The sequence below is a fragment of the Platichthys flesus genome, chromosome 5 (genome assembly GCF_949316205.1).
Source record: "Platichthys flesus chromosome 5, fPlaFle2.1, whole genome shotgun sequence".
NCBI lineage: Eukaryota > Metazoa > Chordata > Actinopteri > Pleuronectiformes > Pleuronectidae > Platichthys > Platichthys flesus.
This window is the reverse complement of record NC_084949.1, coordinates 16,295,991-16,313,738: the sequence shown is the minus strand read 5'-3', so window position 1 is coordinate 16,313,738 and position 17,748 is coordinate 16,295,991. Positions and strand designations below refer to the sequence as shown.

Here is a 17,748-nt window from a genome sequence, read left to right as displayed (position 1 = left end):
CAATGAACTTTTTGGTGAATATTCCACGTCATGGAAGTTTTGATTATCCCTTAACTTTCGCTTAGTTTCCTACCATCACCATTTATTGTCCCATGGTGGCGAATAACTCAATCCATTTACTCCACCAATATAATAACAACAATTTGGTGCGATGCAACAGAATAGGAACTATTTAAAATGAGTTCCAACACCATCAATTACAACATTATAATGCTGCTCAAATATTTAATTATCAGTTATAAAAGTTAGTATGAGGGATGCTGTTCCACTTAATGACTATTCTGTCCTCGTCAAATTTAGTTGATAATACTTCTGTATCTTTACTTAAATACAACTTTGACCTAAAGAAACATCTTCCACTTCCGCTCCACTCTATTTAAACGTCAAGTCTTTCCTTTTCCCTCTATTCCAAACACTTTCTCTTCACTGGTCTTTTATGTTTTCTTCTCGACATCACTCTCTCCTCTCTTCGTCCTCCTCCTCCACTCAGTTAGTTAGTTGTGGTTAAGTGGAGGGGAAGTGAATGGGATTGATGGTGTTAGCATCTGAGCTGTTTATGATGATGATAAATGTGTGTGTGCAAGGGGGTGGGGGCTGGGTGCATGTGTGTGTGTGATGATGATGAATGGAGGGCTCCCTCTCACCGCACTCCCACTGTCTACTGCGTGCAAACACAGAGAAATGATTTGGGCCGACACACTGTCATGTAATCTAATGCAGTTATATATCCTATCCACCAAGTGACAGACAGAAGGGGAGGCGGGGGGGGTGATAACAAGAGGAAGGGGGAGTCGGTTAATTAATAGATGCCAGCGGATGGAAAACAAGGAGGAGAGAAACAAAAGAAAGAGGGTCGTCCGGAATGTGTTCTGCCAGAAATGTTTCAATAAAGATCTTCTGTGACACAAAGTATTTTCAAGGTGATAATTGTAACCTTTGAAAATAAATCACTACCGCGTTTATTCAGTCACTGGTATGAATAGTGTCAGGAGCGGAAAGTAAATGTCACAGGTCATTTTCAAACACAGGTTTAAATAAACACAGGTTTAAATAATGCTGTATGAACTTACCCGACTGTTGCAGTAACACCTGCTGAAAGATTTGATTTGAGTTTCTTATCCTTAAAATCATCAGTCTCTAGGAACTCGGGAATGATTACAAACAAGGTTTTATACACGTGAGAAGATACATACGTTTCTTATATGGTTGCTGGAGTCACTTTAAATTTCTATTACTTTCCGATAAATATTTGAAATATTCCTCACCAGCAAACTCCTAAAACCAGAGAGTCAACAACATATAAAAAGCCAAAATATTTTCCGAAAAGAACGGATCTGTTTTAAAACAATAGTTTATTGTTTTAAGCCAACATATATAAATTGTGCAATTGTGCATTTTAGAACTATTTGGCTACATTATGTATACAGGAGCAGAATGGTGCACAGGAATTAACCCAAATTAACCACAGTCACCATCATCATACAAAAGGAACATGCGACCCAGTGTGGCTCATTAACCTGCTTTTAATAGCTTTGGACCAGTGGAGGCTACACCAGGCTTTGGACAGTGCTCGTCAGTTGGATCAATTCATTGTTGGTTTATGGCTTTTGATGGGATTTGTTGGCAAAATGAAAAATGCATACTATCGCCAGCTTCATCCTTTAAATGGGTTCCAGTCTTCATGTTCACAATGATCTTTAACTTGATGACTATTGTTCCAAAGTAGAGCAATCTATTGTCTATTATTGATCACAATCTACTATCTTTGCTATACCACTGGTTCTGGTCAGGCGCTACAACTATATTATTTAACATGTGTGACAATAACCCTTTACAAGACAATGTGCAAAAAGCATGTACACACTATAGAGCTGCTTAATGTAAATATGATGATGGTAAATCAGAGTGTGTGTGTGTTTGTGTTCACAGGTCGAGACATAGCCAGCACCACTCTGCCAGGCTACCCTCCACACGTTCCTCCCACTGGACAGGGCAGCTACTCCACCCCTTCCCTCTCTGGGATGGTACCTGGTGAGTGAGTGCACACACACGCACACATACGATAACAAAAAAAAGTTTTAAAGGAAATAATTAAAGTAGTTCACCTCTCGTCATCTTCTCACCAGATGTGTAACTGTGCTGTAACTGTTTGAATCCCCGGTGGATAAATGTGTGCAGTGTTTCCGTGTGTGTCTTCAGGGGGTGAACTTCGCTTTGGCACTTCCTCTTTCTTGTCTTGTCAACACTCTGGCTGACAGTGCTCCCAGGGGGTGGCGTGTGTGAGCTTTTGTGTACCTATATATGTGTATTTGCCTGTGTTGTGTGTGTGTGTGTTTGTGTGCGCGTGTGTATCATTAGAAACCAGCCACAGTAGCACAGCTGTCCCTCCTCAACGTTGGTAATTTGTTTTTAATGAGAATCACCAGTGACCCACGACTAATTCATTCATTCCCTTCCACTCCGCCTTCTACGCCGCTTTTGTGTTTCAATCCTGGACCGCCATTCTCTCTCTCCGGCTCTCCCTCTCTCAGTCTTGCAGTGGTCATCCTGGTCAGTGTGAAGTATACTACAGGGGAAATAAATGGAGAAACGCAAAAGCAACAGCAGCAGTGAAACAAAATCAAAACAGTGTTGTTTACAAGTTCTTGTCTCTGTGTATTCCCAGTCATTCAGTTAGTGACACACACACACACACACACACACAGACACACACACACAGACACACGCACACACACACTCTCTCTCAGTGGACATGTAGGAACAGCACGTCTAAAGATGGCTAACCCTGTCGCCCTGTCCCCCTGCGCTCACCCCGTCCTGTCCTCAGGTTTGACAGCATATTTGTGTGTGTGGTTGTGTGTTAGAGTTGGTATATGTTTATGTGTGCGTTGGCGTGCGATTGTTTGTGCGCGGGTGTGTTTGTTATTGACAGTGTGTATGCGTGTGTGCGACCTTGACACTGAGCTACACAAGGGAGACCCCTTAGCCTCCTCCTTCCTCCCTCCACCCACGTCCCTCCCTCGCTCCCTCCGTCTCCTACACAACCTGACACGTTGCCGTCACTGCGGTGATGACAAGGGGAGGATGTTCGCACCCAGGGATGCCATGGAGACCACATCCCGACCCCACCTGACAGCTAAACATACACACACGTCGCCACACACACAATTGCACAAGGAAGAAAACTTGGGTCGTACACACACACACACACACACACAAACACACACACACAACATCTAAATTCCTCTCAGTGAATATTGGAAGCTGCCTGGAGCCACGAGCTGACTAAACCGAGTGGAGGAGATAATCTCTCAACTTTGCTTCTCCGGCTCCACCGTGTTTTTTATCTCAGCACTTCTCGGGCAAATTATTCTCCCTTTTTGTCCGCTCTGTCTAATATCATACCTTCATTAAGCAAGCAACTCTCTTCTGCTGTTCTTCTTTTCTCCCTCTCTGTCTCCGTCTCTCTCTCTCTTTCTCTCTCTCCCTCTCTCTGCAGCAGGGGGGCTGACACTCAGGGGGGGTGTAGGAGAGCAGTGAGGCAGAACCGACAGAACGAGAGGGAAAGAGGAGGAGCGGGTGGGGGGAGGCCTGGGATGGAGGGAGGAGGGGGGGGCATCAGGGTCTGTGACTGTCAGCTATGGGAGAGGGATCCCCCCGGGAGGAGTGAAGGTTCAGGAGAGGAGAAAGAAAGAGTGGGGAAAAAATAAAAAGAGGTGAAGAGATGGGGAAGAATGTTGTTTTGATGTGAAGGGTGACGAGCGGGTTAGAGTCAAGCGGGGCCAGAGGACGAGAGGCAGAGAAAGTGAAGAGGAAGGGGTGAAGGGAGGAGTGGGAGGGGGGAGACATGAGGAAGAGTACACCCCAGACAGTAAGTAGTAAATGAGGGAGAAAAGCTATGCCATCATCCACTGGACGGCAGGACCAGCACAGTCTCCTCGAGCTCTCCAGTTGAATCACTCTCCACACGCTGCTCTTCAGGAAAACACAGAGCAGCCGTCATGGTTCAAGTTTGGTTGAGTTTGGGCTCAGAGATGAAAATTATTGGCTGGTTGAGTTTAGGGAAAAGACAAAAAACAGGTAATCACAAGCGTCAGGGAATTTGGGACTTGTCTTTTGACAGATTTAATATTATGCCTGAACAAAATGAGTTGGTGACAGATGGTGAACTTGGGAGGTCTGAAGGTTTTATGTTGGTGCCAGAAGTCAACATCTTTTCCCTGGCATTTGGATAAAATGTACCTTGAGACAATCTCTATTCTCAAGAGAATAATATCAATCTTGACTTCTAGTGACCCACACTTGTTATCTGCTCTCTGCCATTTGACTGAAATGTTTCTATTGTACTTCAAGCTTTTTGGTTTGGACTGTCCGCACGACATTACACCAAGAGTCTTCCCTGTTGACTCGTCCATGTCGTAATGAAACCGAACCCTCGATGCCCTTGGCAGGATAATCGTTTCTAAACACATCCATTCCTGTTTGTTTTATTCTTTGTCCTGCAGGTGGAGATTTTTCTGGAAGTCCCTATTCCCACCCTCAGTATTCCACATACAATGAATCATGGAGATTTCCTAACCCCAGTTTATTAGGTAGGTGAATCCAGTATCTCTGCAGCCAGCTCTGCTTAACAGACCGGGATCAATACGCGTTTCATTTCATTCCATTCTACATCAAACACAGTTCCAGCCTCTCTTATACTCTCCGGTAATATGTTCATGCTCCACTGTTCATTTTTTCATTACACTGCTTTTCATTCTGTATTGTACTGTACAGTACAATACCTCATGGATATACTAATGGTTCTGTGCAATGGTTTTTTAAAGACTGGCAAATTGGGGGGAATGGATTTGAAGAAAAGGAAGTCGAGAGTTATAGAGAAAGAGAACAAGGAAGGAACAGATTAGGAGGCTCATAGATCTGCATATGTATGGGCTCTATGTGTGTGTATAACATGCAGGGTACATCTATATAAACTGTATCTATGTCTTCTCAGAGGTGAAAAGACAATCAAATTACTAAGATCAGAAACATTTAAAAAAAATACATCTTTGTTTTGGATAGTTAAAGTTTTTTCCGTTGTGTTGAGGCTTAAAATCTTTATTCCAGCTCGACCCTGTTTGTTTTATGTCAAAGGTCAGTAGGTGAGAGGTGTCAGTTCTGCGCGTACCTGTAGTGTGCCCCCGCAGTGTTTCCTCGCCTTACTTCTCCTTTTCCCTCCTTCCCTCCATCCCTCTGTCCCCCAGTGTTTCAGCAGGATTATGGGTCTCTCCTGGGGACGGAAATCGGCTGCTCCTCCAGTCTCTTCACCAGCCAGGCAGGACAGATGCAAGGTAGGTGGAGAGAGACAGAGTGAGAGTGAGAGTGAGAGAGAGTGAGAGTGAGAGAGAGAGTAAGAGTGAGAGTGAGAGTGAGAGTGAGAGTGAGAGAGAGTGAGAGTGAGAGAGAGAGTTAGAGTGAGAGAGTATCAACAAACTAAAAGTGTGTGTGATGATTCAGCGGTCGTGTAGAAGAAGGTGCAAAGAGAGGAGACAATGGATGAGCAGACACATAATGTGAGGACAGGATGCACATTATTAGACACAGGAAAACAGAAGCTGTGCAAGGGGGAGAGGTGAGAGGTGGAAGAGAAGGGAGTTAAAAAGGGGGAGAGTGGGCGTCTGAAGTCTTGAGTGAGACTAAATAGTTTGTCAGGCCGGCTTAATGCCTCACTTCCCCAAAGAGCCTCCTGAGATTACCTGGACTGTGGACAGACATAACCTGTCAACACACAGCAAGGCTGATTGATGGAAGTGACAGAGACAGGTGTGTGTGTGTGTGTGTGTGTGTGTGTGTGTGTGTGTGTGTGTGTGTAGGCAAGTGTGTATTAAGGTGTGCGAGTGTGGGCTGCAGTGTGTCTGCAGGGTTACAGTATTGAATTGACCTCTTCCCTGAGGAGAGAATAGACTCAAGGGATCAGTGGAAGTAGAGCTGTACTCAGTGTGTCATCTTAGACTGTCACTTAGATCTTGTGTGAGTCTCTCAGTGTGTTTGTGTGTTGGATAGAGGGAGAGAGAGAGAGAGAGAGAGAGAGAGAGAGAGAGAGAGAGAGAGAGAGAGAGAGAGAGAGAGAGGAGGTCGACATTGAAAGAGACGAGCGTAAGGAAGTCGACCGAGTCCTTTTTATTGGTTTTAACATGAAAGGGAGACTAATTTCTTCTTTCATTAGCTTCATCGGTTCGTGTCATCTCCCCCCCTGCCTTACACTATTCATGTTCACAGTCAAATATAATCTTGCTCATTCCACATTTACCCTGGATTTCAGTAACCCTCATATTTAAAGGATCATTCTGATTCATTACAACTCGTCAATTCAAGATTCGTCGTTTTAAACATCATTCCTCTCTGTGATAAAGAGGAAATTGTGCTGGGGTCCACGGTTGCAATGTCATTGCTTCCGAAGAGTAATATGGACAGAGACGCAAGCATAGCCACACGACAGTCGAGTCCACAGAGACAGAGGATGACAGTAGAGCGCATACCTTCACCAACGCCCCAACAAGTCCCCCTGGAATTCAAACAAGCCTTAAGGCCAAATTACAATATCTCAGCTCCCCCTATAGACTCAAATTTAAATCTGCTAGATTCAGATTTTTAGTATGTCTGATGTTTTTGCTCAAGATCTATGAATTATTCTTTGGAGAACTGGTGAAAATGTAAAAAACTAATAAACTGTCTTGCAATGTTCCTGATTCCACCACCTTGTCCAGATTCACACCAACATTATATTTGCCCAACCTTCTACCAATTTTCATGGTAATCTGTCTATAAGTATATTCCTGCTGACAAACAAATAAACAAAAACATCCTCCTTGGCCTTAAGTCTGTCTTTCAGCTCATTGTTTGGGTTTTAGAAACAACTTCACTCTTTTGTTTCTCTTTGTGCTTGTTTTAACATTCGATAACTGCAGGTTCAAATAATCTGGTTAGACAGTGGTCTTTTTTTAATGAATGTCACAACGTTCATTTGTTGAGCACGATATTACCTTAACCAATAGAAAGTAAGCCAACTATAATAACAGTACCCAGGTTGAACCGAATTGGACTCATCCTTAAACACTCTTATTCTGCAATATGTGTCTTTTGTTGAACCCTTAAGCAAATGAAATAAAACGTGGGTCTGTGTTTCTTCCTAGGATCACCGTACTACTACAGTGCAACATCACGGGGGACAGGCCCTGCAGCCACGGCAACAGCCTCCGCCTACGACCGCCACTGACCCGCCCTATTGAGAGGAGGATGAGGAGAGGGAGGGAGGGAGGGACGAATAGCACCATCACTGCTCAGTACACGCCTGCCTACACACACATGTTTGACGTCAGTGAAATTTGAATCTTCTTTGACTGACAGTTGCACCAACAAAAGCATTGTTGGGCTGCAGCAGAGACATACGGTACATGACTGTGATCATCACAGGCATAGCACTGATCTGACTGATATTTGACGGATCAAAAGATTTTGCAAATGCATACATTTGGAATCTCCCATAACGTATGAAGACTTTGTATCATTAATCCTAATTTCAACCTATATCTAGAAATTGACTAGTTCAATGAACTGTGAGTGCAGTGGTAACTGAAACTGTAAAAATCTGTGTTGTGATCTTCTGGGTAAAATGTTTTCAGTTTGGGTACATTTCGATTTTGAATTATTTGAGCTTTTTAGAGCAAGATCACTTTTTCAAACAGTCTTTTAATGACCCGACATTAATAAAATACATTTTCTATGCCATGCTACGGTGAAGTAAAGACAATCCAACTCTCATAACTTTGAATGACCAAAATCAACCACATCAGTATCACTCTGCCGTGGATTCGAAAACATTTCCCTCGGGATCACAATGCTTAATAATCAGGATATGACGAGATTCACAAATGTTTGCTAAGTCCCACCCCCTTTTGCTACTGTTGTAATTCATGAAAACACTGAGGCTAACTTTTCATGTGACAATGGTGGCACCGGCTGGTAAAATTGAGTTTAGCGCATGCGGCCAATCAAATGCCGCTGGCTAACTCTTCTGGTTGTGGATTCTATTCCCTGTGCACTTCTCTTTAGCAGCACACTGACAGCTAACATGGTACATTAACCCAATAGCCGGCTATGTTGTGTTCCCAAGAATAAAACTGTGAATGTTTGTCGTTATGATGACCGCTCCAGCACCAAGCTTTGGGCACACACACACACCATTAAGTGTTAACCACACATGCTAGCATTTGCAGAATACATACGAGTAAATAAACACATCCAATTTAATACGAGGGTTTTGGAAGAGACTAGAAAACTGCTCTAACCGCAGCCCCCCCCCCACCCCCCACCCCCGCACGCTGCTTCGGCATGTGGAGGAATCTGGAGTTCGACAGGTTCTGCTGTGCGTAGTTACGGTTGCTAAGCTATAAGGGTTGCTAAGTTGGAGGTGGGGTTTAGCGATCAGTCCATGTCAGTCGTGTTTTGCAGTTTCATAATACGGAAAACTATCCTCAACATCCCCGCTTGCATTCAAAGTGGTTCTGAACCCACTGACCAACGGACAGGCCTTTTACTCAAGCACAGCATCAAATCTGAGCCCTCGACTGTAAAAAGGTTAACATGTTCACATCAGACCAAAATCAAATCCACCAGGGAGTCCTACTGTACAGGAAGGTGCTATCCGACCCCCCCCCCCCCCAGCCAAGATTGAGTCCTGATCAAGAGCTATTTATAATGGAGGAGACACAGAGTAATATATTAAGAAGCTTTTCCGCGCTGCACTCCATGAGAGTGAATGCCTGTAATGATTTATAATATGTGTCACGCTGTTGTGCTAGAATAGTGATGATGATGATGATGATGATGATGATGATGACGACGATGCAGTGAAATACGAAATCTTAAGAACTTTCAATATGAAAAGAAGTCTTTGTTTATAAATGTGATCTGACTGCGATTTTCTTGTTTATAGTTTGTTGCCTGATATCAGTTGACGCCGGTGACACTTAATAAGACACCATTTTTAACTGCTTCCTGAATATTCAAAAGAAGAGCCAGGAAACAGTGTCACCCTCGCTTTCTCTCTTTCTCTCGCTCTCTTTCTCTCTTTAAACTCCCCAAAGATGGGCCCCCCCTAGTGGATCGGCTGACTAACTACAAAAGCACAAAGACTCAATCATCTTTTAATGGCGCCATTTTATGACTTCCTTTTAGAACCATGAAGTATTTCCTCTCCTCCCCTTCTTGAGTGCTTGTCCTTGTGCTGTTTGTCATCCTGAAATTGTTTCTATAAAAACTTTGCTTTCGTGAAAAAACAAGTGAAACTGTTTTCTTTTTTTTTTTTTGGTTTCTCTCCTACAACAGTTCTGCGCTGTGACAATGCATGACACCAGGGTTGAGGCCTTACCCGCTCAATGTACAGACAGAGCAGGAGAGATTTGCCCTGTTGCACTGATTTGAAATCAGTGCCGTGATCCCTTTCCAAATGTTTAAGAGCCCACCATGTTGATCTTGTGTGAGGGCCATATCCTCCTAAACCTGTACGTAGCTTCCCGTCTCACTTCTGCCCATACAAGATTTGTACAGTACTTAGCGAAAGAGAAGAGACGTCACAATGTCGATAGCAATTTTAATTATTCACACTTGACTTTAGATTTTTGTGATGGGACTTTGTTTTTAAGAAAAAAGATTAAGAGGTTTGTGGTGTTGTTTTAGCCATCGTCTGCAAGTGTTTACATATCTTTTGCTTGTTTGTTTGTTTTGGGTACGTGTGGCTGCAAGTAGCACTTCATTGCTACTGTGTAATTTTATAAGTTAACAGATTGGAAGCACCAAATCTGCAGCGGGAGACATGAAAATATAGCTATATAAACGTATACCTATGAACACGGAACAAAACTGTTAGTTTCTCAAACTTTGTTGTTTCTGGATTTTGAAATAGTGGTAGGGTGGATCCTTTTACATTTGTAGACCTTAAAAGTTGTGCAAGCACAACTCTAAAGAAGATTCTTCTAACGGCTCGTCCACTGTGCTGCCAGCACGCACCGCAGCAGGAGCCGCTCCTTATTTCTGTCTTTCTCTCTTGATCTTTCTGAGGCATTATTGAACCTGAACCACACCAGCTGAAAACAAGGACAGTGCCTTTAGTTTTATATGTCAACAACCCCCCCTGACTGACCAAGAGTCACTAAACGATGATTTAGCATCCCTCCCTGCGATTCCTTAAAAAATCTTTATCTGCCACGAGGTTGTAGATTAAGATCTTCCATATGTAGCAGAGAGTTATTTCAATACCAACATCAGACAATAAATGTCATCGTATAAATAACATCTGAGCTGTTATACCCCAACCTTTCCCTGACCCAGCACTGTGCATCGTGCATCACAGTCCTGCACATCTCCCACCACCTGGACATTCGGCATCTCAAAGTCTCTAATAGGGATAATGTTGACAATACAAAATTGGCAGATAAAAAGTATTTTTAGTCGTCGACCACCTTTGAAAACAACAGCTGTAAAACAACTAAATTTTTGAATTTATTAATTTCCTTAAAGGTAATAACAGGCCTTGGCCACAGTGGTGCAAAAACATTAACAGTCAATGAATTATTCTCAAAGATGGTTTCTGACAATTTAGGTCATTCTTATCAAATTAATGTATGATCATGTGCCCATGTTCACAGTAAGTCAGTTCGAATTACTCACTGTAAACACTGACTCGTGATTGGTTGAGTGCGTGTATTGACGTGTACAGATGTTCGCTTCAGGGTAGATGTTGTCACTTTGACGATCCCCTGATTTTTCATCTAATTTGTCGAAAACAAACTGAGAACACGGTAAACACAACAGCTGTTAATTGCGTCTTAGTATTGTCACTGTGGGCATAGCATGCTAATGTGTTTAGCATTTAGCTCAAAGCACTGCTGCCTCACAGAGCTGCACAGCTGAAGACAGTCTTACACATACCCAGCAATCATTATCTCCAGTTTTAATGGTGCAGAGGATATTTCCCACTAATACCTGAGTTTGTAATTTGAATATTCTTCCTTTATCAATAAAGTATAAGTCTGTGATTGCAATGTCCAAATTTGGGAAGATCCGTGCAGGACTGTGATTTGTGGTTTGCAGCTATGGAACAGGACTACACAGAACCCACTGGCACAGAAAAAGGCACAAAATAAACAAACACGGCCAAGTAAGCAACAGACATATTCCAAGTCTGTTTATTAATATTCTTTTTTTAGTAACCAGAGCAAAATGAATTACACCCCTCACAAACACACGCACACACACACACACACACACACACACACACACACACACACACACACACACACACACACACACACACACACACACACACACACACACACATACACGCACACAACTGTAAATGTGAAGAGATATCGATTGAAACCGTCCGTTCTCCTTGAGGAGGTGAATCCGGTCATGCCTCCACCAAACGAGGCTAAACCCGGCGCCCGTTCTCCGGAGCAGCCAAGACACCAGAGATACATTAACGGGATTAATTGTTAACTATGCATCGCTATAGTGACACAGCTTGCCTTGCCATTGCTTTGACCTGACTGGTACACGTGGGGGGAGACTGGGTTCCTGTCGGCCCGCAGTCTTTTTCGATTGGCAGCTGTGACATTGACTGCAGCGATGGGGGGGGGGGACACTGTCATTGTGGGTGGTACAGTAAGAAGCATGGCAGGCAGAGGCCACACACACACACACCGACACACACTAGCACACAAATAAGTACAGACATACTCTCCCTCCCTTTGTCCTTTGCAGAGTGGTGATCGCCCCTCCTCTCATGCCCCTGTGTTCCCCAGGGGAGGCCAAACCTGCTGTGCCATCAGAAGCTCATCCCAGCTTCGTTCTCCCCCTCCCTCAGCCCTAATCTCATCATATCTGCAATCGTCTTCCCCCTCTCTCCTCCTCTCCCGTCCTGTAGCACTGCCACACCACCAGGATTAGGAATATTAAAACTATTCTGTTGATTCCAGGCCTGTGACCTTCTCTTAAAAGTCCTCCCTCTTTCTTCACACAGCCGTATTAATCCCTTTTCCCCCCTCTCTGACTTTTCACTCCGTCTATTCAGACGTGATGCTCACTGTCCTGTCAGGAATTCTGCATAGGAATGAAACAGGGTGTTTTGTGCCAAAGCGAGGTCATTTCAATGGCAATATTGCTGCCTGGATCTTTATTTGGCTGAGATTATTCCATGAGATCACATCTCACCTTCTGTTTTCTCCTCATGTAGCTGCAGAGAGTTTAAAACACCAGGAAACACTAGTTTCAGGTCAGATGTGTTCTTTCCAGCACTGCCACAGTGTACTGTCCATGAAAATAGAGTTGCGTCCTGAATTTCTTTTATCCCAGTTCCAAGTCAAACAGGAAACTGAAATAAATGCAAATTAGTTTTTTTTTCTTTATTATGATTTCTCACCGAGTGTGCACCGCCTGACTGTATCTCAATATGAATCCATGAAGATGGCTACTGCCTTTGTAAAACCTGAGGGGATTTCAGCATCACATCTTGACAGCAATTAGTGGCACAATCTGTTTCATGCTTGCTGATATAACTAGGCTCTGGACAGATCTCATACTGAAGTGTTACAATGTTCTGTACATCTTAATATTATTCAACTGTGGAAGAGGAGAAACACACACGACTCAGCCTACAAAAATCGACTTTGCTTTTTAAGCAGATGTTTCAATCAAAAAGAAAAAGACAAAAAAAAAGAATAAACATGATTTTTCACCTTACTGTGGCCTTTCGTGTAACAATCTGGAGTTTTTTGTGTCCATGGCTTCCTATCTAGGGTGTTCAAGGGATATTTATATCTGTGACTTTTTGGGGTAAAAAAACATATACAGACAAACAAATGACAGAAAGAAAAACATCAGCGTACAAAATCAGACGTGAAATTGGGTTTTAAACACTTCATCTGTCTCTAGTCTACAAAATCAAACGCGACAAAAAGAAAACATATCTGTAACATTCACCAAAGCCTGTGATGCCTGTTTTAAATGATAGATTCTTGTACAAAAAACATATAAAATATCAGAAAAGACTTAGAGATACAAACACAAAATGAAGATAAGAAATGCCTTCAAATATTCTGGAGGGGAGGATTTAAAAAAAAAAAAAAAAGTAAAAGAAATGCTTCTTTAAGAAAACGTGTATGTTTTTTATTCGATTTTCTAGTAGTTGCAAACAAAAAACTTGGTGTTTTTTCTCTTTGTGTGTTATGTGTTGTCTTAATATTTGAATGTAATTTACTGCAGTGCAAATTTGCCAAAGATATCATATCAATTGATTTTTCTTCTTCAGTTACATTTTTTTGATTTTGTTTTTGTTCCTGAATTGTGACCAATTTTGTTCAGAAACTGGAAATAAATGGTGAATTTGATATTATGCTTATTTTTTTATATTTCTATTGTTAATAATATTGTTATTTGATTTCCTGGTTTTTAGTTTACTGTGAAATATTAAATTGCAGTTTGCTTGACGCATCTCTTCATACTCTGGTCTGTGTACCTGTCCATCCGTCCACCTGAGTGACTGTTGTTGGTGAATTATATAATTTATGTACCTGTAATGTGAAGCTAAGAAGTAATTATTTGTAAATATTTGCCATAATTTTATTGGTCCTTCAGAATAAAAATAATTTTTTGAAAGTTAAAGGTTCTGTGTCGATATATCTGGCTGAATGTTACCGTGACGGCAAAAACATACAAATACAAAATGATTGCCGGTGTAAACGTCACATTCCTCAACATCTGACCTCAGACTGGTCAGTCGGTGACTCCCAGAGCTGGAGGTACAAATCTCATTTTACGGTGTCCGTCTGGAAGAGAGGGGATGGACATAGCTAACCACCCCCCCCTCACTTCACCCGATCTGAGTGAATGGAGTGTCCCAGTGCTGCAGTCTTGGCAGCTGGCCGAGTCCAGGAGGGGACATAGGTGTGTGTGTGTGTGTGTGTCTCTGTGTGTGTGTGTGTGAGGGAAGGAGGCGGAGGTGTGGGGAGAGGGGTGATAATAGGACACAAGCCATGACATGGCGACAACACGCCACACACACAGAAAACAGCACATAGCCAGCTTGAGAAGCAGGCCGTGCTGTCCGGGCTTGGTCGCCTGCCACCTTTTCTGTGTGCGGGTCCAGGCTCATTTTGGTTCCTTGCCAACTAAAGGCAAGTGTGTCAGGCTGTGTAAGAAGACATCATATGGTAAAGGATAAACAGGTGAATACAATTAAATCAATGCAAATTCAATTTTAGAGGATTTTGGGGAATTTAAAATTGTTTGACTAAAAGGGACTAAAATACAGGATTGTTATGCCTCTTCTCCTTAATTTTAATCTGTCTCTTTAATTATCAATAAAAATATTGAAGGTACTAAACCTCATTTTCACACAGGGATAAAGCTAAAGAAGACTTGATCATAAAATGCAAAAAGACTTGAGTGTGGATGGTTGAAAAGTCTGTTGTGGAAATGATGTAAATGACCACTATGACCAAGTTGTTACATCCTGCTTGAAAACCAGGGAATCATCATCATGTATTAGTTGGATTTAATTTATTTTCTTCTTACCTACTGAATTTGAATACAGCTGCACTGCCAATACAACTGTTCCAGTGGCTGAATGTGGCTCATTAAGATATCAGGCAGCAGACACTTCCAAGCTGAGTCAGTTTAAAGAGGCACAGAGAGGTCCGCCTGCAGAGAGAAGCCCAACCACGCTCTCCTGAGGTAATACTGGTGACTTTCTTCTATAGAAATGAGTTGATTGTTCTTCTGCGCTTTTGTAATTAGCAAAAAAGTTGCTTGAGGGTCTGAGAAGTCAGTTAATGAAGTAGCAAAGGTGCTCAGTTAAACAACCCGTGCCGGTTTGAGCCAAAAGAAAGGATCAGGGGCCTCATTTATAAAACAGTGTGTAGGATTCATGCTAAAAGTGCACAGATGCACAAAAGCCGAATTGAGCCTCAGATTTCTAAAACCGTGCGCACACCTGAATGCGGTGTTCTCTTTACAAATCACAGTCCAGCTGGAAACGTGCGTCCGTGGATCTGCCTCATATTCTGCCCTCCACACATTCAACCATAAATGGTCAATGCAAAGCAACTAATGAATATTGAATGATGGGCTTCTATGCAGAATAATAGCATCAAGCAATGAAGAGAATAAGAACTTTTCAGACGCCGAAATTGAGGCGTTTGTGAGTGAGGAGGAGGAGGAGGAGGAGGTGAAGGAGGACAGACCATCGCAGTGATGTATGTCATCAATAAAATGAAATACATTGAGTAGTAACATGTTGTTGCTGCTTCATTAATGCAAAGAATGACAGCGAGGACAGTGTCTGAAATAAAACAGTGGTCAGATTTAAAGCTGGAGGCAAAAAGAGAATTGTTTCCCACCATCAGAATGTGAGGGGACTTGTTATAATCTCATCCTCAGCTAAAAGGGGGCTTGAGGGGAAAGTTTAATACTATACATTTTATATCACACACATACCTGTCGGCCAATTCACCAAGAGTGCTGGGTACTTGTGTTTGTATTGGAATGGCTCAGTTCCATCAGGTTGGTCGGTTATATGCATGACTCAGTTCAGCCCAAAGATCACAGCTATATAGAATCTAAACCAGCTGATGGGCCAGGATAGTCGCTCAACACTGGATTCCTCCCAATTCTCTTAATTCAGTGCCAGTGCATCCATCACACAATATTTGTATTTACAGCAATCGGCCCAATTACTTCCCTCGGACATCTTTTGGAAATGGAAGTTTAAAGGTGAGCACAGTTTATGTTATATTATATTTGTGTAAGTGGTCTCTAGTGCGTTCTGTGTGCCCTCACAGCACAGTCCTGTTCACTGCAATGATTTTACACTCACCATAAAAGACACTGTTAAATTCACTGTCTCACAAGAAATGACCATATTTCTGTGTGATGTGGGATACCACTGAGAGTTTGTCTTACCACTTGAGTCCCGCTGCAGGGAAACTGGACATATGGGAAGATTGTCTTTGCTCCAGTATGGCGTATATACTTTACCAGCAGACTACAGAAATTTGGCCAATCTTTTGCTGCATTGTGGGAATGGCAGAATCTAGTGTTTTTTAGAACTTAACATATACTAGGGACTAAAAGTCAGGATTGGCCAATCATTGCGTGTCATTGACGATGTCTGTCTGACCGACGCAGCTCTCTCATGTGAGCCGTCAGACCGAAGAAGAGAAGGTTCGACAGTTAGAAAGCCGTGTGACCCCCTCTGTCCTCCTAACTCTCCTCCTGCTGCAGATTACATAACATGACTAGGTACTGACACGTTCTACCTCCTCATCCCCCCCTCTCCCTCCTCCTCCTCCGGCTTCCCACACAGGAGCAGGAGACAGACAACAGTGGTACTTAAAGGGGCCAAGAAGTCATGCAAATTAATGTCAGTCAGCATTGGTATATTTTGGCCCTCCAGAGCCCCTGCAGAGGGATGTGCGGGGCCAAATGAGTATAATTGGGCCTCAGCTGATTAGTGAAGAGGGGCTCATACAGGAGTGAGGAGGGGGGGTGAGAGCAAGAGACGCTGGAGAGACGTGAGGAGTGAAAGAGCAGGGCCTTTGAATCAAACAGGAGGAGAAGGAAGAGAGAAACTGACAAAACATGCAGGAGAAGAAGAAGAAGAAGAAGAAGAAGAAGAGGGAGAGTGTTAATACATGTGCTGCACTTTCATGTCTGCTGTTTCTCTAGTTTGAGGTGAGGAAAATTTAGGACAGTGCATCTGAAGTTGAAGTTCGTATTAAACGATTTGAATTCCTCTTTTTCCCTTTTCAGACCGTTTTGCTCATTTACAATAACTGCTCATCTAAACAACAGTATGATCAACAGACGATCTGCAAAAAACTGACACGATTGTGGTTATGGTTTTAAGAAGTTGAGCAGCGATTGACTTTTATTTACAAACTCCAGCTTTTTATTTTTCGAAAATCTTTCAGAGTGCTTGTTGTTGACAGCCTCACATAAAGTATAGAAGAAGAAGAACGTCCTCCTCCATCCTGTCTGATATAAAGGTTACTTGTTGTTTTATTTAATCTACTTGTCTTTAACCATTGCTCACAGTAATTCTTTGTCTTGATAAAGATTTGATGAAGCAGAATTCAAGATACGATCAAGCCCCAGGCGACCGAACTCCACAATGAATAATCCAACGTCCTGAAGCAGCCGTGCAACCAATCAGTGAAACTCCCTTTTGTCAACAGAGAGGAGAACTTCGTCATCATCGCGCCAGGTTCATTCCATCTGTCTTTTCCAGAGGCGCAATTATATACGTTATAATTTATTTGCTGAATCGTGCCACACTTAATCTGAATTGTCCTTCGCCGCTTTATTCGCATCGCCGGTGATATGCAAAAACCTTTAAACCCGTTTTAGCCATCTCTTAGTTAGAAAGAGAGAGACGGTCCTCTGCTGGTCTGACTGTCGGCCAATCAAATGAAGACAAAATCTCAACACCAGAAAGAAGTGGTTTGACCTTATCACAGGAGACATTTGGACTCCACAGAATGAGCTTTTACATGCTTCCCATTGCCCTTTGCAGCAACGTCCATGTTCACACACACACACACACACACACACACACACACACACACACACACACACACACACACACACACACACACACACACACACACACACACACACACACACACACACACACACACACACACACAC

General features: G+C 42.7%; 1 protein-coding gene across 2 annotated transcripts in view; it reads left to right on the top strand.

Moving 5' to 3' along the window:
- Positions 1–13,688, top strand: part of pax5 (paired box 5) — a 54,277-nt gene extending 40,589 nt beyond the window's left edge. For both annotated transcript variants that reach the window (XM_062387985.1, XM_062387984.1), the window contains exons 8-11: positions 1,930–2,031; positions 4,506–4,592; positions 5,247–5,333; positions 7,176–13,688. In XM_062387985.1, coding sequence (XP_062243969.1) covers positions 1,930–2,031; positions 4,506–4,592; positions 5,247–5,333; positions 7,176–7,258 — 359 coding nt within the window. In that variant the 3' untranslated portion in view covers positions 7,259–13,688. The remainder of the gene's footprint in view (positions 1–1,929; positions 2,032–4,505; positions 4,593–5,246; positions 5,334–7,175) is intronic.
- Positions 13,689–17,748: the final 4,060 nt, after the last annotated feature.